Source organism: Caretta caretta, chromosome 10, assembly GCF_965140235.1.
Source record: "Caretta caretta isolate rCarCar2 chromosome 10, rCarCar1.hap1, whole genome shotgun sequence".
NCBI lineage: Eukaryota > Metazoa > Chordata > Testudines > Cheloniidae > Caretta > Caretta caretta.
In genome coordinates this window covers 25884765-25909122 of record NC_134215.1, presented here as the reverse complement: position 1 = coordinate 25909122, position 24358 = coordinate 25884765, and the positions used below count along the sequence as shown (strand labels likewise).

The 24358-nt window shown below is 43.5% G+C and overlaps 1 protein-coding gene across 1 annotated transcript in view; it reads right to left on the bottom strand.

The window, feature by feature from the left end:
* Positions 1-247: 247 nt before the first annotated feature.
* The window catches only part of CARHSP1 (calcium regulated heat stable protein 1), a 57931-nt gene continuing 33820 nt past the window's right edge, over positions 248-24358 (bottom strand). Inside the window, exons 2-4 of the mRNA XM_048867258.2 lie at positions 22181-22373; positions 18976-19098; positions 248-1958 (exon numbers count right to left, since the gene is read on the bottom strand). Coding sequence (XP_048723215.1) covers positions 1796-1958; positions 18976-19098; positions 22181-22353 — 459 coding nt within the window. The 5' untranslated portion in view covers positions 22354-22373 and the 3' untranslated portion in view covers positions 248-1795. The remainder of the gene's footprint in view (positions 1959-18975; positions 19099-22180; positions 22374-24358) is intronic.

Below are 24358 nucleotides of genomic sequence, written 5' to 3'. Positions count from 1 at the left end.
CCAGAGGTCAGTCAACCTACACAACTGCTAGATTTAACTAATGTTTTCACCAGCTAGGAAACTGTAAAGTTACTCATTTTCCAACACCCATAATTTGATATTGCACAGAAGTGATTTTTGTGAACAACTTCACCTCTCTCTCTCACTCACTCACTCACACACACTCACACACAAACTTTTAATTAGTACTAGTCTTAAATACAGAATAGGTCGTGAGTGAGTATACTGACGATAACTTATCAACCAGTTATGAAATAAACTTTTATTGTGAAGGAAGCAGTGTATGCTAATCTACAATCTACAGCATATTAAACCCACAACAAATACAGGTTTAAAACTCAAAGTAGCTTACAAACTAAGCAGTACAATATAGATGAATTAAAAGTGAAACGAAATATCACAGTAATTATTAACCTTCACATTTCTTTTCTTTTAAATCACTGTAGGTTGAAATGGCTTGGGCCATTTCACTTTTCTCTGTGAAATAGCATCTTCATGCATTCCACAACAGCACAAGTCCTGATTGTTACTATAGTGAACAGGCAAATGCCACGTAACTAAGAGAAGAGAGTTTCATTTCAACCGGTTTAATTTCTGCTCACTCTGTGGGGGGACAATGCTTCATTTGGAAAATTTACGGAGGACAAGCAGTAGCAGAGCCGATGCAGAAATGAACAGTTACAATGGTTTGTCTGCGCGAAAGCCTGCGGGAACAGAAGCGGAGAAGAGATTCTAGGTGGTGGCCGCAGCACTACACAGCACTGAGCAGGCTTGGCAGGAAAGCAGGACGCAGAATCCACTACAAGGCTTTCTCACTCAAGCTACTAAATAATTCACACAGCGTTTTATATACAGTGATCTGAACATGGCAGAGTTCGCTTTTTCGCAGCTGCCGTGACTCTGTAAATGCTAACAAGCCATGGTAGACACTAACTACTCTCGCAATCATGTATATATGAAAAAAATCAAGGCAGTTTAAAGATTTAATTAAATTCAGGCACTATCAGAGGCTGTGAACCACTCCCACCTCTGTTGCTTTTCTACTGCTTAGTGCGAAGCAACCTACTTTTGTAACTACTGGTCTGTAAATCTGTTGCTAATCACCCATCAAGGCACACAACGTAAATGCACAAACAACCCACATTTAATAAAGCTAACAATTCCACACTCCTGCAGCTAGCTAATTTGCAACTGTTCCACCTGACAGTTAACCAGAAGGTGCTGTCAAAACTGAGAGCTGTCAGATTAAGACTGTACAATGTGCTTGTTATTTAGCTTGTGAAGAAAAGAAATTGCAGCAACGAATGTCTCTCTCTCTCTCTCTTTCTCTCTCTCTCACAAGTACATTTACTCTGAGACTTTTTAGCAGTATTCTGCTGACATTCTGCTGCCTGAGCATTCACCACATTTACAGAAATTTAGCCAAAGGGAACAATATGTTACAGGTAGATACTGGGTCTCTAAGCATGTCCCTCGGTGCCGCCATTTTGATAGAAAATCTTATCACTCCAATCTGTTTTAGTTAGAGTTCCTAACACCTTTGGGCATCCACTATCACTCAAGTCACAGATCACAAAAGCAGACACACCCGGCATGGAAATTTCCTTAAGCTATTTTTTTCCCTTAGAGTTTGTATGTTGTTTTTAAGTATCGTGCCTATTGTAAAAATGGTAATTTGGCCAACTCCTACCTTATTAACAGTTTTCCCACTCAATATGCAAAATATTCATTTGTCAGTCTCACGTGAAAGTCAGTTGTTGAGTGTCTTCGATGATACAGCTTCATGCGGGATAACTTAGGAACTAATAACATGCCCTGACCAGGTCTCGTGTTTTGTTCCAGGTGCTAGATGGGTAATGACCACGTCTACAGCTTGCAGCTTCTCATTCTTAGGTGGAATAGAGCACATCTTGTAGGTGACTTCATCGCCAGCCACCAGAACATATTCTCCTTCAATACTGTTAAGGGAAAAACACACACACAAAAAAGAAGGGGGGGGGGGGAGAAGAGAGCTCCAGGTAAATGTATTCTGGCACTTGCAGAATAATTAGTTGTACCACTTCTGCTATTGCTCTGTAACAGCTGCTTCATCAACTCTATAACCCGCACTTTTCTTTCAGATTAAATTCCTATCTTTAGATCCCCAGGGCCTACCAGGCCTCTGACCTTTATACACTCTTTCTGGGAGTATACCCCATTAGCGCTCTACCCTAGGCCTTCACTTTTTGCAAGGGAGAGCCTCATGGCTCTGCCCACTCCAAGACTGGGGCTCTGGCTGCATGACTCCGTTTCTTGCTGTGGTTTCTCCAACGGGTCCAAAGGACTTTATGCCCCTGTTGGAGACTTACCCCTTGTTGGGAACCATACAACCAGCAGACGTTTTGCAGCAACATAGGATGGCCTTCTCAAAACAAGCCAGCACTTACTAGTCAACTGAACGCAGTACGGGAAGGTGAGAATGGGAGAGAGAAGCTTACACAGATGTCCATGCTAGCAGTACACCCTGCCTCTAGCCCAGAGCATCTAGGACTCAATTTGCCAAACTGCACTTGGCAGCCAAATTCTTATTCCAGCGAGCTGACACCTCAGGGTCTTGGTTTCAAGTTGCAGCTGAGCTGGTGCCACATGTTCGGCTGCCAGTCATTAAAAGTTAATGACGGATCGCTGTCCTCCACTGTGTCTCCACGGGCTAGGTTCAGTTGCTGAGAGTTCTTGAGCATTCACCACTCCAGAGATGCCTCCAGCCCATGTGACTTCTTCCCCAGTACCCTGTTCCAGGAAAGACATTAACCCCTTCACACCCTAGTGAGGTGGGAAACTCTGTCACATCTGTTCTTCCAGAAATACAGATATTTCCCACCTTTTCCACATCTCAAGCCAGCTTTTTGCAGCGGGGCCAGGCCGTGTTCCCCTCTGCCCTGTAGTCACACCCTGAGGGGAAAGGTCTGATGCTGAACCAGTTGATTCAATGCCTCAAGTCATAACCGTATGATTATTCCATGGCATCACGGCAGTCTACAATTATGGGTTGCCTAACCCTTAAATGTGTCATTCTTACCTTAACTTGGTTGGATTTCTTTTAAGCATCATCTCCACTCCTGGATTTTGGGAGAATTACAACATCCCGGTGATGATGTTTACCCTTAAGTTACGGAGATGTACTCTCAACCTTAATTCCCTCAACATTTTTGGCGGGGAACAGAATGGACATCGAAATTAATATACAAGAGAGTGTCAAATGCCTTAGCGTTTTTTCCTCTAAAGCCTTATGCTGTGCAAAAAATACTAAACATGGGCCTCAGGGAACAGGCAAATGCTGAGCCATTTTCAACTTCCATTGACAACACTCGCTCCCTTTATCTGCCATTCATCAGCAGCGTTAAGGTGGGTACAGAGGCCTCAGAGCAAGTACGCCCAAAGCTGCATAGTCAGCTTATTAATTGGTAGCTGTTTACTGTATGCAATCCAAGCAGAACCCGCCTGGAAATAATGTATCTCCTCCTCCTAGTTCCCAATATCAGGGTCAGCCATAGAGAACGTTAAAGGTTACTAACCCACCACTTTTTCCACTGACTGCTACAAATTTTTCCAAGGACCCCTCCTTCCCCCCTTCCAGCAGCCTGCCACTAATAAAGCAAAAACAGCAGGAAGCTGGGCTTATAGCTCAGAACAAGCTTTTCAACCCTGAAGATCTGTGGGAGCCCAAGTGATTAATAATAATTGTGTAGCCAACTCTCAGCCACACATTTTCCTACCATATAGGTTAAAAAAATAGCTGCAGAAAAGCTCCTCTTTCCCACAGGAATACAACTCCAGACAGACCAGCATGGAGCAAAGCAGTCAACACAGAGCCTCTGCAGAAGCAATCCCTGTGTAAAATCAGCCTTTTACAGCAATAAGGAATGGCAACATAAGGCAGAAAAAGCTTTCCCAGGGGAAATCTAAGTAAAGTCTTCCATTATGATTTAATGCCAGCTCCACCAAATTCAATGCACCTTCCCCACACAGCCTGATCCAACTGGTCTTTACCTCCCATGGCTCCAGGCTGCCCTCTCAACCCACAGCTGCATCAAACTCAGTGGTGGATTAATGCATGGGCCCACGCCCAGGGGCCCTGGCCAATTTGCCCCCCCTCCCCCCCCCCCCCGCAGGAGCACCAGAACCTGGGTAAGGGGGGAGGAGGGGGGGCAGGGCAAAAGTTCTTTGTGTCCAGGGCCCCAGTAAATCTTAATCTGCCTCTGATCACACTAACCATATGACTATTTGAGACTTGACATCTCCTGGCTCCAGGAGCTTGCCGTAGAGAGTGGGTACAAGTAGCTTCTTGAAAGCAGAGACTATTGAAACTATCCTCAGTGGAACCACTGGAAGTGCTCAAAAGAAATGGCTACCACCCCTCTGACATCCAGTCTGCCTTGTGCCTTTATGTCCCAAACACTTCCAATGTGACCCAACAAGACACTCTTACTACGTACATGGTGCTCCAAGCTGCTCCCAGGGGCTTAGATACAAATGTGAGATGTCCTGACTGTCAATGCAGCATCACAGCACTAGCACTGTGGTACAGGGCACCAGAAAGCCAAAGTCCCCATGTCAAAGGGTTAATCTGAGCATCACTGAAGAACGATAGGTGCTGTGGGGAAATTCAGAGAATGAGCTAATGAGCACTGACAGATGAGCTGATGCAGCTTTTGTCGCTGCTCTTCAACTAGGGGTGTCAAGGTTCCTTCCCCACTCTGAACTCTAGGGTACAGATGTGGGGACCTGCATGAAAGACCCCCTAAGCTTATTCTTACCAGCTTCGGTTAAAAACTTTCTCAAGGTACAAACTTTGCCTTGTCCTTGAACCCTTTGCTGCCACCACCAAGCGTGTTAAACAAAGAACAGGGAAAGAGACCACTTGGAGACGTCTTCCCCGCAAAATATCCCCCCAAGCCCTACACCCCCTTTCCTGGGGAAGGCTTGATAAAAATCCTCACCAATTTGCATAGGTGAACACAGACCCAAACCCTTGGAGCTTAAGAACAATGAAAAAACAATCAGGTTCTTAAAAGAAGAATTTTAATTAAAGAAAAAGTAAAAGAATCACCTCTGTAAAATCAGGATGGTAAATACCTTACAGGGTAATTAGATTCAAAACACAGAGAATCCCTCTAGGCAAAACCTTAAGTTACAAAAAGACACAAAGACAGGAATATCCATTCCATTCAGCACAGCTTATTTTCTCAGCCATTTAAAGAAATCATAATCTAACGCATATCTAGCTAGATTACTTACTAAGTTCTAAGACACCATTCCTTTTCTGTTCCTGGCAAAAGCATCACACAGACAGACACAGACTCTTTGTCCCCCCCAACCCCCAGCTTTGAAAGTAACTTGTCTCCTCATTGGTCATTTTGGTCAGGTGCCAGCAAGGTTATCCTAGCTTCTTAACCCTTTACAGGTGAAAGGGTTTTGCCTCTGGCCAGGGGGGATTTTATAGTTTTGTATACAGAAAGGAGGTTACCCTTCCCTTTATATTTATGACAAGGGGTATATCTACATTGTAATTTAACTCCTGCGGCTGGCCCATGTGGGGCTTGGGCTCTGGGGCTACAAAACTACAGCGTAGACATTTAGCCTTGGGCTGGCGCCCAGGCTCTAGGACCCTCCCCACTTGCAGGTCCCAGAGCCAGCCCAAGCGTGAACATCTACACTGAAATTTTATAGTCCCACAGCCCATGTCAGCTGATGCGGGCCAGCCACAGGGGTTTTACTGCAGTGTAGCCATACTCTTAGAGATGATAAGCCTGATATGAATCAGCCTGAGTCATTCAAACAGAAGACTCATGTTCCACTCATCACTACCCGTCTGGGGATGGCATTTTTACAATAAGTACCTGAGGGGAATATAACTTACCTAAAGGACTCAGCACTGGGCCATGCTATCCCAGATGTAGTCTGGGCACAACGGTGAATGCCAATTGCCCATAAGCTGTAACAAAATCAGCAGCTTTGCTATAACTCCACTGTCACACCCTATCATGCATGTGCAGGAGGAACAAACCTGAGGACCATCAGCTCCAAACAGCCCATAGGCTTCTATTATTTGGGCCAACAGAGAATCCCCGTTAGCTATTACTGGCAACAAAACTCACACTCTCTTTTGTCCGCCAATGTCCCTGGGGCTTAGAGATGCACCTGAGCAGACCAAATGCCATTCAGTGAAAGGCACTGGTGCACAACCACTAAATACACACAGCCCCCTGGTAAGGGACTCCAGGTGACAGAATAAAATACCTAAAACAGTGACCAAAAACATTAATTCAAGACTCCATCACCTGCATACAGAAAATATAAGTAGAAAAGATATGGTCAACCTGTACCAGTGGAAGCAATGGAGCAAAGAGCAGTGATGCATTCTTTCCCATGGGGCTTCAAACACACTCTGCCAACTCCAGGCAACGTTTTATAAAGCAACAGCTGCAGAGTTAGAAAGGATTGGAAACAAAGCAGCATCTATTCATCATCCCGACAGCCAAAAGCACCTCCATCTCACTGACACACGCATGCTAGGTGCTGAGCGCATGCAGTCACATCACTGCTTTACAGGCTTCAATCCAAACTGGTGCCATTCCCAAGCCTTGTCGTCGGTTTGGCTGAAGGAGCTGCTCCGCAAATGGGGTCAGCTTTCGCTTTAAAAACTTTTCTGAACGCAGGTGACATCGATCTAAACTCTGTGCATGCTGAGGCATTCAAAAGAGACACTGACAACTAGCCTTAGACGGAAAGGATTTTAACTGCCTCCTGCAAACCCTGAACACAGCAGCAACGTGCTAAGTACACGAACATTAGAGCAAGCAATCAAGTCTCTTGTGTTCTTGGCCAAGCAGAGTGGAAAAAAAAAGAAAAAAGATTACCCTCAGTGGTAACATCTATTGGTTTATTATTTTGTACTGATGTTTGACTAGCGAGAAAATCTGAATGATACGTATAGTTACATGTATGTGGCTAGCTCTCGAGATGAAAGGGAAACCAGGGGCACATTAACAGAAAGCTTTTCCTAATCATCCAGAGCATGTGCACCAACATGCACATAACATGAGAGCTGCACCTGCCTGCAGTGCAGACTATGTCTTAGGGAGAAGAGTGAATGGGATGGGTACAGAGGCTGAAGGTTATGCTCTCCATTACCATCTTACCTTTTCTATCCACACAGCTATTCGCCCACTGGGAGCCCACACAGAGAACAAGAAGCTGGCATCATTGTAATCCATAAATTGTCAGTTTAATAAAGCTGGACTTACTCTGACCCAAGCTCTTTTAAGTTAATTAACCCAATGGACAAAGCTAGTTGCTGCTTTCTCCTTCCACAATGTTAGAATCCATTTACATTTTACCAGTATGATCCTAAAAATCCTAATTCTGCTCTGAACTGCCTTGGCATGCTGTTCAAGGCAAAATTAACTCCTGGTGACCGTACTCCAAAATGGAGGTCTCTGTGAGTATGCCCAACCAGTAAGAACAGCAAGTGTCCAGCCCGTATGATGAAAGTTTTACAGTGGGCTGTCCTTAGACCCCTGGAACCATCGTCCAGTTTCAGTTTAATCTACGCTATTGTTAGTAAGAGAGGCAGGAAATGTTTGAGCATTATGTTGACTGCATCAATTTTGTGCTTGTCTTCTAACCTTATACAAACCGACATGCCAGGAGACTGAAGTTTATGAGAAAAATCTCACTCCACCCTAGAAAGGCTCTAAGTGCTTCCTCCCTCTAATGCTTCTCTGCCTCACATCTTCCCCTTCCCCTTCCTGTTGACATAGAGTTACTTGATCAAAAACAGGACAATCCTTTTGACCCAGCAAGAATGGCCCAGGGCTGCAGACAGATTTCATTTCTCACACACTGATGCGCTTGGCTTCCTACTGAATGGAGATTCTTTCCCCTGCATCTTCCCACTGCGTGTCTCACTGGATATGGCAATGTTAACTTTGTGTCCACAGTACACAAACAGGCTGCAAAACACTGGACAGAGAATTGCTCCTGCCTTGTGACATGGTTAAATGATGTTTTGATGTTAAAGAGCAAGCAATGTTCGAGCTGGATTAGTCTCTCCATTGGTGGCAAAAAGAAAACTATATAGCTATGGGAAAGATGACAAATCAGCAGTAGAGAGGGAGTGGAAAAACGCATTGAGTGATGGAGTCTAAGATGAAGGAATAATTCAAAGGTTGTTTTGAAACCCTTCTTTGAGTTACAGGCGGGAGCATAAGTTTAGTTTTGGAAATCAAGTGAACTTGAAGAGATCAGATAAACTAAGCAAAAAGAATCAAAGTGTTTCAGTATGTGATAGCTGTTTTCTTTTTGACTACGTTTGCATTAAATGCAATGCAGATTATAGATGTAATCTAGTAGAGGATCTGCTAGGAGGCTAAAACACAAAGATGTCTTGTTCTTATGGACTGATGAATATTTGAAAATAAGGCTGAGTTTGTCCAAAGCTACTTAAGGGATTTGGACACCAACTGCCTTTAATTTTAAATTGAATTCTGCATCTAAATCCCTTAGGGGACTTTGAAAAATCTCAGCCAAAAATATTAAAATAGAAAATGTTGTTCCTGACTCCGGGTAGAACTGAGAGCATGTATATTAAGTTTTATGCTATCTGGCAACTCTCGTTTCCCATCACAATACCATTGTGATGATTGTGAGTATCTTATACTGCACTATTTTTAGGGAGGCCTGCACATGAATCGAAGGAGGGGCTCTTATTAAAAAATTGTCTAAATATGGAATGTTACAGTCTCAGAGTTGCTATTCATATCAGTAAAGCTCTAGTTAGCCCTCCAGGGACAAAGACAAAGTCAAAGGGAAACCTTTTAGTGTAAGTGTTTTCAGTGTGGTCAAAATATGTCAGAAGGAACAATCCTGCATGGCCGAGAGTTGCCCTAGATAGCTAGTTTCAATGCTTCTAAGATCTGTGTATCTTGCACACTTTGTAACTCATTTAATACCCCTACAACACTAATATTTTTATTGAGTAGCAAGACAGGAGACACCAGTAGAGCTAACCTGGGTTATCAAACCTGAATGCCTTCAGATAACTTCAGTCCCAGGCAAACTGCTCCAGTCTTGCAATCAACAAAAGAGGGGATGACCTAACAAGGGGCCATGGAAGCCAAGACAAAAAGAGAGAGTTGCTCAATCCACCTTCCTTAATGGAGTTTGAGCCAACAACACAAAGAGAAACCTTGGAACTTTTGCAGGATTTCTGCCCTACCACTGTGAAGCAGACCTTGCACCTGGGGAAGGTTCAATAACAACAACAGAGCTCCCTGCTAAATAATCAATGGTTCGTTCTACGAGCCACAATTCCAAAGAAACCTACACTTGATGCCACTGAATAAAGCCACAACCCCGGAAAAAGCTCCAAATGGTACGAAGCGAAGCAGTCTCCAGAGACATATTTCACCCTGATTCCCAGCTCTTGGTGTCAGCTCTCTAGTGAACAGACTGTCCATGTCCTGATATTCAAAACCATCTATGAGACTGTCCCTAGCTACCGAAGAGAATGCCTGTTCCATGCCAGTTACGTCCCACCTTCGTAACAGTGATATTGAACTAGAAGCAGGAAACTGATGACCAATAGCAGAACACTCATGAGCATGAAGGACAGAACTTTCACAGGATAAGTGCCTAGATTTTAGAACAAGCTCTCTGCATGTACACGTCCAAGGTGGGGCTGCATCATGAGGCCACCTGCAAGATGAAGTCATAGAATCATAGAATATCAGTGTTGGAAGGGACCTCAGGAGGTCATCTAGTCCAACCCCCTGCTCAAAGCAGGACCAATCCCCAACTAAATCATCCCAGCCAGGGCTTTGTCAAGCCTGACCTTAAAAACCTCTAAGGAAGGAGATTCCACCACCTCTCTAGGTAACCCATTCCAGTGTTTCACCACCCTCCCAGTGAAAAAGTTTTTCCTAATATCCAACCTAAACCTCCCCAACTGCAACTTGAGACCATTACTCCTTGTTCTGTCATCAGCTACCACTGAGAACAGTCTAGATCCATCCTCTTTGGAACCCCCTTTCAGGTAGTTGAAAGCAGCTATCAAATCCCCCCTCATTCTTCTCTTCCGCAGACTAAACAATCCCAGTTCCCTCAGCCTCTCCTCATAAGTCATGTGTTCCAGTCCCCTAATCATTTTTGTTGCCCTCCGCTGGACTCTTTCCAATTTTTCCACATCCTTCTTGTAGTGTGGAGCCCAAAACTGGACACAGTACTCCAGATGTCTCACCAGTGTCGAATAGAGGGGAACTATCACGTCCCTCGGTCTGCTGGCAATGCCCCTACATATACATCCCAAAATGCCATTGGCTTTCTTGGCAACAAGGGCTGTGGACTCATATGCAGCTTCTCGTCCACTGTAACCCCTCGTCCAGAACTGCTGCCGAGCCATTCGGTCCCCAGTCTGGACTGGTGCATGGGATTCTTCCGTCCTAAGTGCAGGAGTCTGCACTTGTCCTTGTTGAACCTCATCAGATTTCTTTTGGCCCAATCCTCTAATTTGTCTAGGTCCCTCCTATCCCTACCCTCCAGCATATCTATCTCTCCTCCCAGTTTAGTGTCATCTGCAAACTTGCTGAGTGTGCAATCCACACCATCCTCCAGATCATTTATGAAGATATTGAACAAAACCGGCCCGAGGACCGACCCTTGAGGCACTCCACTTGATACCGGCTGCCAACTAGACATGGAGCCATTGATCATGAGCCCGACAATCTAGCCAACTTTCTATCCACTTTATAGTCCATTCATCCAGCCAAACTTCTTTAACTTGCTCGCAAGAATACTGTGGTAGACCGTGTCAAAAGCTTTGCTAAAATCAAGGAACAACACGTCCACCGCTTTCCCCTCATCCACAGAGCCAGTTATCTCGTCATAGAAGGCAATTAGATTAGTCAGGCATGCCACATTCTTAAGCAGCGCACCACACAGAGAACATGACACCAGTGCTCAGCCATGGTTTTGGCCCAAGAAGGCCCAAATGGTTTGGGGTCTGGCTACCTCAATAGCTGCCTGTTTGCCCATGTGAGACACTGTAGTTGCTATCCTATCCTTGGACCAAGCCACAGAATTGTCAGCCCCCAGAACATGCCACAAAACTCATCTTTTCTCTTGGCTACTTGGGATGCAGCAGACCGGGGTCTAGGTTTGGGTTATCATCAACATCATTGTGGACACATACTGTTGTAGTTTTCAATGGGAAGTCCACTTTGCATTAGTATTATGTGTGAAAATACATGAATGGCAGAAAAACCTACGGAAAATCCTGCTCACTAATTTGCTCATTTCCATACCCCTCCAAATAACATTGAATGATTTGTTCCCCCTCTTCCTGTAGGAGCTAGTTCTACCTGCCATAACAGATCCTGCTTTGGATATTTCAGTATACCAATGAAAGCAACCCATCTGACTGGCAGTGTGGGAAGAAGACGGACTGCAGCTCTGGGCTAGGCAAAGCCACAGCCTGCCTGTGGTACTTTAGAACCAGCAATGGACTCAAATCAGAACAATCAGATCTGGATTTTCAACACCCCAAGATTCCAGTGGGCAGAGGGTTAAGAAGACAAGAGGTCCGACTGGGGAATATTGTTCAGGACCATCTCCTTTTAAAATGTAACAGAGGCAGGGCTGTGCAGAGCAGCTCTCTGCTTCCTTTTGCCACTCAAAAAGTCACTTGGGATATTCAAACGATAAAATCCAACCTGTGACTCAGCTAATGTGTTTCATGGAACAGAGAAACAGGAGAGAGAGAGAGAGAGAGAGAGTGTCTAAAACAGGCTATAAAAATCCAAAGGGATGCTTGGTCCACCTTTGGGCATGTTCATACGGTATAGCAATGGGATGGCAACTCCATGGAATTATAGTTTAACATGAACAGATTTCATTACTGGTGCACAGCAACAGATGGTATGTAGCCATTAACAACACGTGTTTTGTACAAAGCATCACTTCAACTCACTGCCGAGTCCTCATTTTTTGCTTCCACAGAAGTTCTGAGCGCTCAATCAAACATTATGACCTGTGCACTTGGACAAACCCCTGCTAATACAAATACTTCAAACTTGAAAAGCAGTGAGAAAGACCATGGCCAGGTTAGGTGCTTTAAGAGGAATCACACCACAGTATAAGCCTGCTAGCTCTCTGTTGTTTAAGGGATACAGTCACACTTGCCAGGCTTACCTCAATGAGGTTCTAAACTGGCAGATTCCAATAAGCAAAGAAACATTCTCCATTCAAGACAATTTCAGAGCTGTTGCACTGCGAGTTCCCTTGGTGCTGAAGCTTCGATTCTTTTGCTGGAATATTCACTTTCAATTCTGTCCCTCAGCTCAGAACTAGACTCACCTTCCGGAGAAAAATTACTACTTCTCATGTCTCCAATACATGATTTTATACCCCACTCTACAGGTACAAGAAAAGCCCAAAGAGTGTTAAGGCAAGATGCTGGTCTTGCAACTCAACTGATAGCAAGTCAAAGAGGAGTTTGAAAAAGATAATCCCTATATTCTTGCCAAAGAGCCTGGAAGGGTAACAAAGGCAATGTCTGATTTCCTTCATGCAACAGGAGTGTGACATCTAGATGTAAAAGGGGGATGTCATGGCCCAAAGTAAAACTCTTGCCTTTCAGTAATCTCTTCTGATAGCAGACGTATGAATGTGTGGCCTGAAATGAAAATGCATCCCAGGATATCCCCATTTACAAACTGTTTCTGGCTAATATAGCATCCTTAGTTACGGACGTAATGAACCTAGTTCTTCCAGAACTCATGCCCCAATACATTAGGAAACTACAACAAGCCAGGGAATCTCTGCAAGGGCTGTTTATGATGCAGAGAGGCGGGGAGAGAGGTAAGAGTAGGGAGTGCAAACAGAGAACCAGTTCTGAGAACTGGTTCACTAACACTGTGGTCAGGATATTCCAGCCTGAAGGACAGTGTGAAGGTCTCTGCAGTGCATCCGTTCCTCATTGGAGCCAAGTTCTAATAAACTGCAGAAAGCCACAGAAGCAAGATACATCACTTTCCCATTCCATGGGATCAGCTGCTCCTACAATGGTGTTTTCTGAAGCAGATGGTTCATTCACTTGTTAACATGCTCTGATGAGCTAGCTTCCAGTCTCACCTCTATAGTCAAGCCAGTTTAGGGCCAAATCCTGCTCTGCATGTACAGGGTTGGGCAATAAACAAGCCTTCACTGCGTGCTCCCTAATGCTCACTAGAACACTAGCAACCATCACCATGAGCACTCCCCAGCCCCAAGGGACCAGCAGCGCACATGTACTATGCAGCAGCTTGTCTTGTTCTCTTCCACACACTTCCCTGGCTATTCTGTCCTGCACCAGCAGGATGGTTTGGGAAACTGCTGACAAGCAAGCTCTGCAGGGATCGCCTCTACTATTGACTACCACACAAAAGCTTCAAAGCCCTCAGATCGTCATCCATCAGGAACTGCGCCCAGTCTTTTTGGGAAGGACAGATGGAGAACAAAGAATAAATTACAGTCATATGAGTTGTTATGCTTCAATGACAGTCAAGAACCCAGCATTTATGTGAGCCTCCGTTAGCCCCCATTAAATTGCTGGCTATGAAATCAAAACAATGGAGATAGGATATTCACAAGGACAGAAAATTTGCTATAATCATTGCTGCTATAATAACACCGTTACCTTGGAGATACTGGTTCATTTTAAAGCACTACCTTGTGGTTAGAGAAGAGAAGGGATTAGAAGACCCTGCCAGGGAAAGTTTCATACCCCCATTGGGAAGTGGATTTTTCAAGCCCAGCTCTAAACAATGACAAAGTGCATGAAAACCTTACAGCACTTGGTGGGCCATAACGTCTTTCTAGTTTAATTACTTTTCATTATAATAAAATTAAGCCTTTCCAATAATCTCAAGGAAGCTTTTCAATAAAGGTACTTGGTTTTCTGGAATCAATACTTAATGCAGAAGGCCAGAAAAAGTAGACACCACGAGTTTTGTGGATCAGCCTTTGGTTTGGTTACATATCAGACAATACTGAGTTTTCACATCAGACACTACTGAGAGTCATCATTTCAGAAATGCTTCCAAAGGGAAATTACACCACACACCTGCTGTGGGTACCACTACTACCGGGCTCCACATGGGCCTCAAGTTCTGCCCAAGCTGAACAGTTTGCAGGATCAGGGCCTGACTGCCTGTACCAGGAGAAAGAGTGAAACCGAATATACACAAGTGCTATCAAAGTAAAAACAAACTGAACCAGAGAACTTCTCCCCTCTGATCTCTTTCAACTCTAGTAAACTTAGGAGTTACTTGTTACAACGGTAGGTAAAACAGACAGAAGAATGGTTTAATTTGATGAGATACTTTTAGTTCGATGGACTTATGAGACACATTTGCACTGAAACGTAACCTTGCTATTCCTCACAGCTGTGGGAGCAAATAAAAGAGGATCAGACAATCTTACCAAAGTTGCTCAGGAAAAACAAAACAAAATCCCAAGCATTACACTGCATTTCTTTACCTTAAAATCAGGGCTTCTGGTTTTAAGTTAAAGTAATGTTCATCTGCGGTGAGAAGCAGCCAGATTAACACTTGCTATTTAGAATATCCACTGAGCTTCCCGCATTGTAGAGATGAGCAAAATTCAGTGGGGTCCCTTTTTATCTAACCCCCTAAAGTTGGTGAGTGCAGATAAAGGATTCAAGTTTTGTTTCAAAATGTCTGTGCTGCAAACCTGGTCAACCAGTTTCATGCCACTCCTAGTCAAATCTCACGTGAGAGAGGCTGGAGGCTGAAAAACACACAGAAGAAGTGAACCCCTGTAAACACAGATCGTATGTTGAAAGTGACACTATATAATGATAACTGAGTCATTAGAATCTACTGAGCCATTATGGGTTATACAACGCTCCTGAAATGAGCAATGCCCATTAATGAAGAACAGTGTTTCTAATTCCCAATGCAAGATGCTGAAAAGCAAAGAGTTATTAAATCATTTCTGCACTGCCTGGTGTCAGAAGAAAGAGACAGTGACACTTCCATTCACTTTCAACCACAAAAGCTATTTCCACCTACCTGAACCATACTTCAGAATAATTAAAGAACACAGAACTTGTTGAAATCTTCAACACTTTGGTAATTGCACATATTAATAAGAGGGAGGGAAATGTCAACTATTTTAAAACTGCAGATCTGAAACTGAACATTTAAACTAAAGGCCCAATCCTGTTCTTATTAATATCAATGGAAAAACTCCCACTTACTTCAATGAGAGAAGAGTTAGACCCTAGACATATACAGCCTTCCAGTCCCACAAAACTTGGAAGTGTTAAACTTGCTAACCTGCTTATAAAACAGTATTTGGTAGGAAAACATAAAGCAACTCTGCATCAGACCATGATGCATTCAGAAAAACTGGACACCAGTAATAGTGGGATCATCAGGCAAAAAGAGCCAATCCTGAAATTACTCAGGAAAACACAAATGAGAGGCAGGGTGGTTCAGTAGATAAGGCACTAGACTGGGATTCAGGAGACCGATGTTCACTTCCCATCTTTGCCAATAGCCTGCCTGCTACCCTCCCACTCTGTCTCTGCCCTCTCTATTTCAACTGTAAGCTTTTCAGGGCAGGGGTCATCTTTTCCAATGTGTTTGTGCAGAGCCAAACTGAGCCTAGCATGAGGCCCCAATCTAAGTTGAGACCTCTAGGCACTCCTGAAATACAAATAAATCATGACCACCACCATCAGTGGGGCTTGAACCTGCAGACACTCACTACTGGGGCCAGTGCAGTGAAGAGCTCCAGCAGAAAAGCACTTCACCCAGAGATACGTTTTCAAGAGCACATGCATTGTTTGCAAGTCTGGCAGGCGTAGGGGAGGTTAATAATGCACATGACACTGCATTATCGAAGTGGTACATATTTATCAAGAACTGCACTTGCTCCAACTTCTACACCACCAGTATCACTGAAATAGGAGCCAGGTGGAGCCAGAGTAAATAAGCGCCCATATTTAAACAAAGAATTACTGAAGGATCAACACAAGGGGAGGTGCTGAGGAGGCAAACACGGTACAATCTCAAACTCCATGTGTTTGAACAAATTGAACCAATATGGAAAGGATGTGAAGAGAAGAAATTTTTCAGTTGCTTATATACCAATGCTAGGTGTGTGGGACACAAGTGAGAGGAACAGGTAGTTCTCATTGATGAGAAAAAAATTGCGGTTACTGGTATTCCTGATAGCTGGTGGGATATTTCACATGATTGCAATGTTAAAATCATCAGTTATAACCTGCTCAGGAAGGAGAGAGTGGGTAAAAGAGCTGGGGAGGATAGGGTCACTCTACGTTAAAGACACTATCACCTGTTTTAGGATCACTGATAACTAAGAACTACAGGACCTTGAATGCACATGGATCAATTGCTAACTCACAAAACCCAAGGAAGGCTACTAGTGGAGGCTTGTTACAGGCCACCAAATCAACCCAGAGAGCAGGATAAATTACTCCTTAAACACTCATCTGTAAAGAAAACCTGTGATGCTGCTGGGCACCAATATGGGCACCATATAAGCACAACATAAGAACACAAGAACGGCCCTACTGGGCCAGACCAAAGGTCCATCTAGCCCAGTATCCTGTCTTCTGACAATGGCCAACCCCAAGTGCCCCAGAGGGAATGAAAAGAACAGGTAATCATCAAGTGATCCATCCCCTGTCACCCATTCTCAGCATCTAGCAAACAGAGGGTAGGGACACCATCCCTGCCCATCCTGCATGAATTCATCTAGTTCTTTTTTGAACCCTGCTATAGTCTTGGCCTTCAGAACATCCTCTGGCAAGGAGTTCCATAGGTTGACTGTGTGTTGTGTGAAAAAATCCTTCCTTTTGTTTTAAACCTGCTGCCTATTAATTTCATTTGGTGACCCCTAGTTCTTGTGTTATAAGAAGGAGTAAATAACACTTCCTTATTTACTTTCTCCACACCAGTCATGATTTTATAGACCTCTATCATAATCCCCCCAGAGTCATCTCTTTTCCAAGCCGAAAAGTCCCAGTCTTTTTAATCATTCCTAATACGGAAGCTGTTCCATGCCCCTAATCATTTTTGTAGCCCTTTTCTGAACCTTTTCCAATTCCAATATATCTTATTTGAGATGGGGCAACCACATCTGCACACAGTATTCAAGATGTGGGTGTACCCTGGATTTATTTAGAGGTAATATGATATTTTCTGTCTTATTATCTATCCCTTTCTTAATGATTCCCAACATTTTGTTTGCTTTTTTGACTGCTGCTGCACATTGAGTGGATGTTTTCAGAGAAGTATCCACAATGACCCCAAGATCATAGAATCATAGAATATCAGGGTTGGAAGGGACCTCAGGAGGTCATCTAGTCCAACCCCCTGCTCAAAGCAGGACCAATCCCCAATTTTTGCTCCAGATCCCTAAATGGCCCCCTTAAGGATTGAACTCACAACCCTGGGTTAGAAGGCCAATTTTCAAACCACTGAGCTATCCCTCCCCCCTTTCTTGAGTGGTAACAGCTAATTTAGACACCATCATTTTATATTTATAGTTGGGATTCTGTTTTCCAATGTGCATTACTTTGCACATATCAACATTTAATTTCATCTGCCATTTTGTTGCCCAGTCACCCAGTTTTGAGAGATCCTTCTGTAGCTCTTCGCAGTCTGCCTGGGACTTAACTATCTTGAGTAGTTTTGTTTCATCTGCAAATTTTGCCACCTCACTGTTTACCCCTTTTTCCAGATCATTTATGAATATGTTGAATAGGACTGGGCCCAGTACAGACCCCTGGGGGACACCACTATTTACCTCTCTCCATTCTGAAAACTGACCATTTATTCCTCTCCTTTGTTTCCTATCTTTTAACCAGTTACCAATCCATGAGAGGACCTTCCCTCTTATCCCATGACATCTTACTTTGCTTAAGAGCCTTTGGTGAGGGACCTTGTCAAAGGCTTTCTGAAAATCTAAGTACACTATATTCACTGGATCCCCCTTGCCCACATGCTTCTCCACCCCCTCAAAGAATTCTAGTAGATTGGTGTGGCATGATTTCCATTTACAAAAAACATGTTAACTCTTCCCCAATAAATTATGTTCATCTATGTGTCTGACAATTCTGTTCTTTACTATTGTTTCGACCAGTTTTCCCAGTACTGAAATCAGGCTTACTGGCCTATAATTCCTAGAATCACCTCCGGAGCCCTTTTTAAAAATTGGAGGTCCCATGACCTCCATTCTGGAGGTCTCATGAAGCCAGTAGGAAACATCACTTGGAGTTTCTAAAAATCATAGATGATAATTTTTTAACAAAAAGGGTATTGCACCCAATACAAGTTAATTTGATTTTGAACTTCATTATGACAAATGACAATGAACTAACCACTGGCCTGGAAATTGGCGGTTACCTAGGGACCAGTGATCACGATCTGATTACATTTATTGTGGGCAAACAGAAGACAATCAGTAATATAGATACTTGATGCTTCAAAAGGGCTAATTTCCCAAAGGTGAGGGAAGAAATTGATTGGGAAGAAAACTTAAGAGGGAAAAAAGTGAATGAAAATTGGCAGCTCTTGGCCTTTCTGGAAGGTATGTTTTAATCAAACACAAGTAATTGGACTCAATGCAGAACACACTGGGTGAAATGTAAAGGCCTGTGACATACAGAAGGTCAGGCTAAATGATCTAATAGTCCCTTCTGGCCTAAAAATCTATGACTTTATAGTATTGCTCAATAACCAGATTAGCCTACTACTTTCCATAATATTTGCATATTTTTCTGCACTGAGGTTAAAGTTTCACAACACAGACCCCTTTATAACCTGAGTAATGGGAGGGGGGGAAAGAGAGGAAAGGAGATTGCCAATCAGCTGTAAATTACAACATCCAACTTGAAAGACTTACTCAGAAATGTGTACAAAGATGTCTGGCCCTCCATCTGCAGGAGTAATGAAGCCATGGCCTTTGGAGCGACAGAAGCATTTACAGACTCCTTTATAGACAGGGCCTTCAGAGGCCCGCACGGTCCTGCATAGGGAGAGGGACACAAATAAGCAGTTCATGTTCAGTTATATGTGGGCTTCCACCAACACCAGAGCTAGAGAATACCATCCACACTGAATACAACAGTCCAAATGTTCAGTCACACGCCACTAACATGTCTCTCTGTGCAAACTATTTTAACATACAGTATGATATGCTACACACATCTTATCTAGCACCCAATGGCCTTTGAAAATGGATCAAAATCAATATAGATCTATGCTGGTGCTGTAGTCCGGCACTTTGTGCCTGATTCTGTGGTACTGTTTGTTTGTTTGTTTGTTTGTTTGTTGTGCTGCTGCCACCATGTGGAACCCAATCGAAAGTTGGCAGGAGGTGGGAACGTAGCGTTTCAGTTTGTCAACAGCCCTTCTGACCTCTTCCTTGCTCGCACTGTAGCCGATTCTCTCTCATTTCTGAGCTGCTGGCTGGATGCTATTATGAGCTGGCTAACCCCCAGTAAGTCATTTGTATTGCCACTTAGACAAGCCCTAATTTTCACAATGTAGGTCACTTTCAGAGGGTTTATTTCATAGAATCATAGAATATAAGGGTTGGAAGGGACCCCAGAAGGTCATCTAGTCCAACCCCCTGCTCGAAGCAGGACCAAATCCCAGTTAAATCATCCCAGCCAGGGCTTTGTCAAGCCTGACCTTAAAAACCTCTAAGGAAGGAGATTCTACCACCTCCCTAGGTAACGCATTCCAGTGTTTCACCACCCTCTTAGTGAAAAAGTTTTTCCTAATATCCAATCTAAACCTCCCCCACTGCAACTTGAGACCATTACTCCTCGTTCTGTCATCTGCTACCATTGAGAACAGTCTAGAGCCATCCTCTTTGGAACCCCCTTTCAGGTAGTTGAAAGCAGCTATCAAATCCCCCCTCATTCTTCTCTTCTGCAGGCTAAACAATCCCAGCTCCCTCAGCCTCTCCTCATAACTCATGTGTTCCAGACCCCTAATCATTTTTGTTGCCCTTCGCTGGACTCTCTCCCATTTATCCACATCCTTCTTGAAGTGTGGGGCCCAAAACTGGACACAGTACTTCAGATGAGGCCTCACCAATGTCGAATAGAGAGGAACGATCACGTCCCTCGATCTGCTCGCTATGCCCCTACTTATACATCCCAAAATGCCATTGGCCTTCTTGGCAACAAGGGCACACTGCTGACTCATATCCAGCTTCTCGTCCACTGTCACCCCTAGGTCCTTTTCCGCAGAACTGCTGCCTAGCCATTCGGTCCCTAGTCTGTAGCGGTGCATGGGATTCTTCCGTCCTAAGTGCAGGACCCTGCACTTACCCTATCCTTATCCTGCATTTAGATATGAGTGAATTGAAAAATCTCTTAGAAGAAAATCTGCTCTGTTCCTGAATCACTCATTTAAAGCCACAAGCCCCAGAAAACCGGACAGAAAATTTAAATAACCACATACATATTGAAAAAAGTGTCCACGAATAACTTTATTTCTACCTCCAAAAGTGAACTAAGGGCCTGATCCTGTGAGTATTTATTACTGGGTATAACACTTACTGCCCTGAGTAATCCATTGACTTCAAATCAGCCTATTCAGGGAAATAAGCACTCCTCCCTACAGTGATTATAGGAGAAGACTTCAAATCTGTAATGAACCAACTGAAAGTGGAGAATTTCAGGTCACATGCATCAGAAATGAATTTAAAAGATCTAACTGGTGCAACAAGATGTTTGCCACCACAGTCTTTCTTTCCATACAGCTTAGGACTCTGAACTGGCTTAGAGCTCCTTTTGTTTAAAAAGGGCAATCAAAATTAACAGCTGTTTTAATTTTCAGAGTTACCAAATCAGCAAGATTCTGACAATTAACAGTGATTAGAGAATCGCAGGAGCTCCCCCACCCTCCAAAAAAACAAACAAAAAAAACAAACACCCTAAGTCTTTAAGAGCTGGAGTGGAGATTAATGACTGATAGTTAGAGTCTATAATTTAGTCATAGGAAAAGTCTAACCCTAGGTATGTTTCAAGGTCACATCAAGCCCAGACATCAAACTGGGCAAGCACCTCATGAGGTTTTTTTAAAACCATAAATGGTCCATTATAAAGGTTCAGAGCAACTGAAGTATTTTGTAATTAACATCATGTTAAGTTCACCTCTTCTGGAGTGGCTGTTGTTTTTTTTAAAACTCACTTTGAACACAACTGCTAATATAAATAACCTCAATCTTAATTCTCCTATGAATCAGTAATGTTAATTTCTGACAAGAGAAGCTGGGTTACACAGCAGCAAAACACAGCTGACAAACATAACAAGCCAACTAGATGCAGAAGCATTTAAAATATAGACAAACTGAAAGACTGAGGTCTTAGTGATGTAGCATTTTACTGTGAGGTCTGCTTGGACAGACCCCTGCTCCCATAAAGACCTCATTCCAGGATTGGGGTCCAATGGCTGAAAACAGCTTCATATTATATATATGCAGTGTAGTTGTACTCGTGTGGATCCCAGAATATTAGAGAGACAAGCTGTGTGAGGTAATATCCTTTACTGGACCACTTACAGCCTGATCCAAAGTTAATTGAAATCAAGGGAAAGACTCCCATTGCCTTCAGTGGGCTTTGGAGCACAGTTGTATTGTACGGATTTGCTCTTTATCACAGGCCCACGTCATACGTTCGGTCAAAAGTGACCAGACTGTGACCTCTTTGGGGAAGACACTTCAGCAATATTTATTTCACCAGGCCACTCTGGATACACCTTGTCTTGGTAGAATCCTCAGGGGCCTGTACTGGATGGGTGGGTCATGGAGGGTGAAGGATCAAGACAAGGCAGACTGCACTGGAGGATCAGGGTCTTAACTAATTAAAAACAACCACAACCACACACACACTTTGTAAGACAGCTTCAAGCAACCCACAAACGCAGCATCCAGCCAAACCCAACAAGGACAGAGTTATACCAGGAAAACTAGTATATACCTTGAATAACTCTATTAAACTTGTTTTTTGTGCAGATTCACAGAACACTATTAAAAGAGGTCATATGTCAATAGGTGTCCTTCCCTCCTCCCACGTTGCTCCCCTAATACTCACGCTGAAAACGTCCTGGTCCGACGAGTTGGAAGGGGGCTTGGGATAAGGTAACCTCGCATGGGAGATGGAGAACGATCTCTTGTTCTGCGGTTTTCAGGCAGGCGGAGAGAACGTGGAGACCCTGGAGAAGTGGGGGACTGCTCAGAAGCTGAAGATGTGGGCTCAGAAGACATTCCTGATCCCTGAGGAATATCTACCAGGAGGAGGAAATTCTGATTTAGTACAAGATTTTGACCTTTTCAGTAAAGATCATAGTTTTCCAGCTTCTATTAAATCATCAAAGCGGGGTCACTTCCCTGCACCCATATTCCCAGATATTAATGCACCAAGGCGTATTGCTATGTGCAGGATCATATTACATACATTTTCTATCAGCTAGTTCTCACGAACTGCATCGGGAAATTCCCACAGAAAATTTCCAAAGGCCATCTGTTGGCTCACAGATTTGCTGCCCTATTTCTAACATAGCTAGTCTCATTTGATGTATATTGACAATTTACCTATATAAAAAAACCCATAAAATTAAAAAGCATTCCTAGGTTCCTGCCTAAGACATTTTTTTATTTGATAAAACAGATTAAAGTCTGCATTCTCTACAGGCTTGGAGGCAGAAAATCTGGGATTGGTCCTAAACCCTGATCCAGAATCAAAGGCCTGGCCTGCCTCCACTCATAGAAGAAGTGGAATTTCTATTGGAAACACACAGCTCTTTTTTCTTTCCTTTTACTTGGTAACTGGAAGGGAATTTTTTTAGGTATATGAAAAGTGCTGGATTTGCAGCCCAGAAGACTGAAATTTGTTTACAGAAATTTGTTCACAGAACAGGTACTGCAGAGGCCGTGGAAGTGCAAGCCATATTCAGCAGAACTCAGCCCAGACCAGGAGGAACCATCACTAGGGAAAAGATAAGTGAGGCAAGGTCTACGCTAGGAGCGCTTTGCTGGTAGAGCTATGCCAGTATATTATACCAGCAAAGTGCTCCTAGCGTAGACACAGACTACACCAGCAAAAACTTTTGTCGATATAGCTTATTCCATGCACCCCCACCCCCAGTGAAATAAGCTATTCCAACAAAAGTGCCGTTTTTTTGGTACAGCTGCATCTACACTACACAGCTGTGTTGGTCAGAGGTCACAAACTAATCACACCCATGAGTGACGAGCTATGCTGGGAAACGTTTGTAGTGCAGAACTGACCCGATTCTCCCAACCAGTCAAATTCTTGGTCTTCTTGCCAAAACTCCGCAAAAGGGTGTCACATTGATAAGAACATATCTACCCACTGGGGCTAGACTGAGACCACACTGCAGTTCAATGGTAACTGTCTGTCCTTACCACCTGGGTTGGATTCAGACCAATGATGGAGAGGCAAATACTCCATATTTAAATTAAGAATCCCAATCCCATGAACACCAGCCAGTCTTGTCCTTACCCACTTTGAACAGCAGGAAAGGAAAAAAGGTCTTTTCCTTTCCTTACCCCAATCTCAAGTTCTGTGTTTCTAATGACACAAACAATCCAAAACTCTCAGGAGTTTATTTTCCCAGCATTACAGGACTGAGACCATGTCACATACACGAAAAGCCTCATTTAAAGGCATGGGAGTGGTGATGAGGAATACAAAAGCCAGAAAAAATAAAAACCTCTTACTGAAAGGACTAGTCAGGGAAACAAGGGAAAGAAAAGCTTCCCAAATTGCATTTGACTGGTTTTGGCCAGTTACAATCAGACACCTTCTTGTTGGGGCTACAGTATATGCTTATACCCTGTGTATTTCTCTTGAGTGAAAGCCCTGTTGAACTGGTTTCATATGGCAGTGCAAAAGGATCCTGGTTTAATTATTTTTAAATGTAATAGCATTATTTTTTTTAATTTAATACATAAACAACTCCTATAGCTGCTGGTACATGGAGTAGAAACCCACTGACAACGTCACCTACGATTTAAGCTTCTCTTTTCTCTTACTTTCATGTATATTTCAGTGAATAACAGAAGAGTAAACAACAGCACTTTGAAGCACTGAGTCTCTTTGACACACCTCCACCCACTCACCCATCCACTTGAAGGAATGTGATCAAGGGCTCCTCTACACACAGATGCTGTGCTGCTTAATTATACCAATGTAGCAGGACAACTCCCCCAGTGTGGGTACACTTACACCAAAATAAAAGTGCTTACC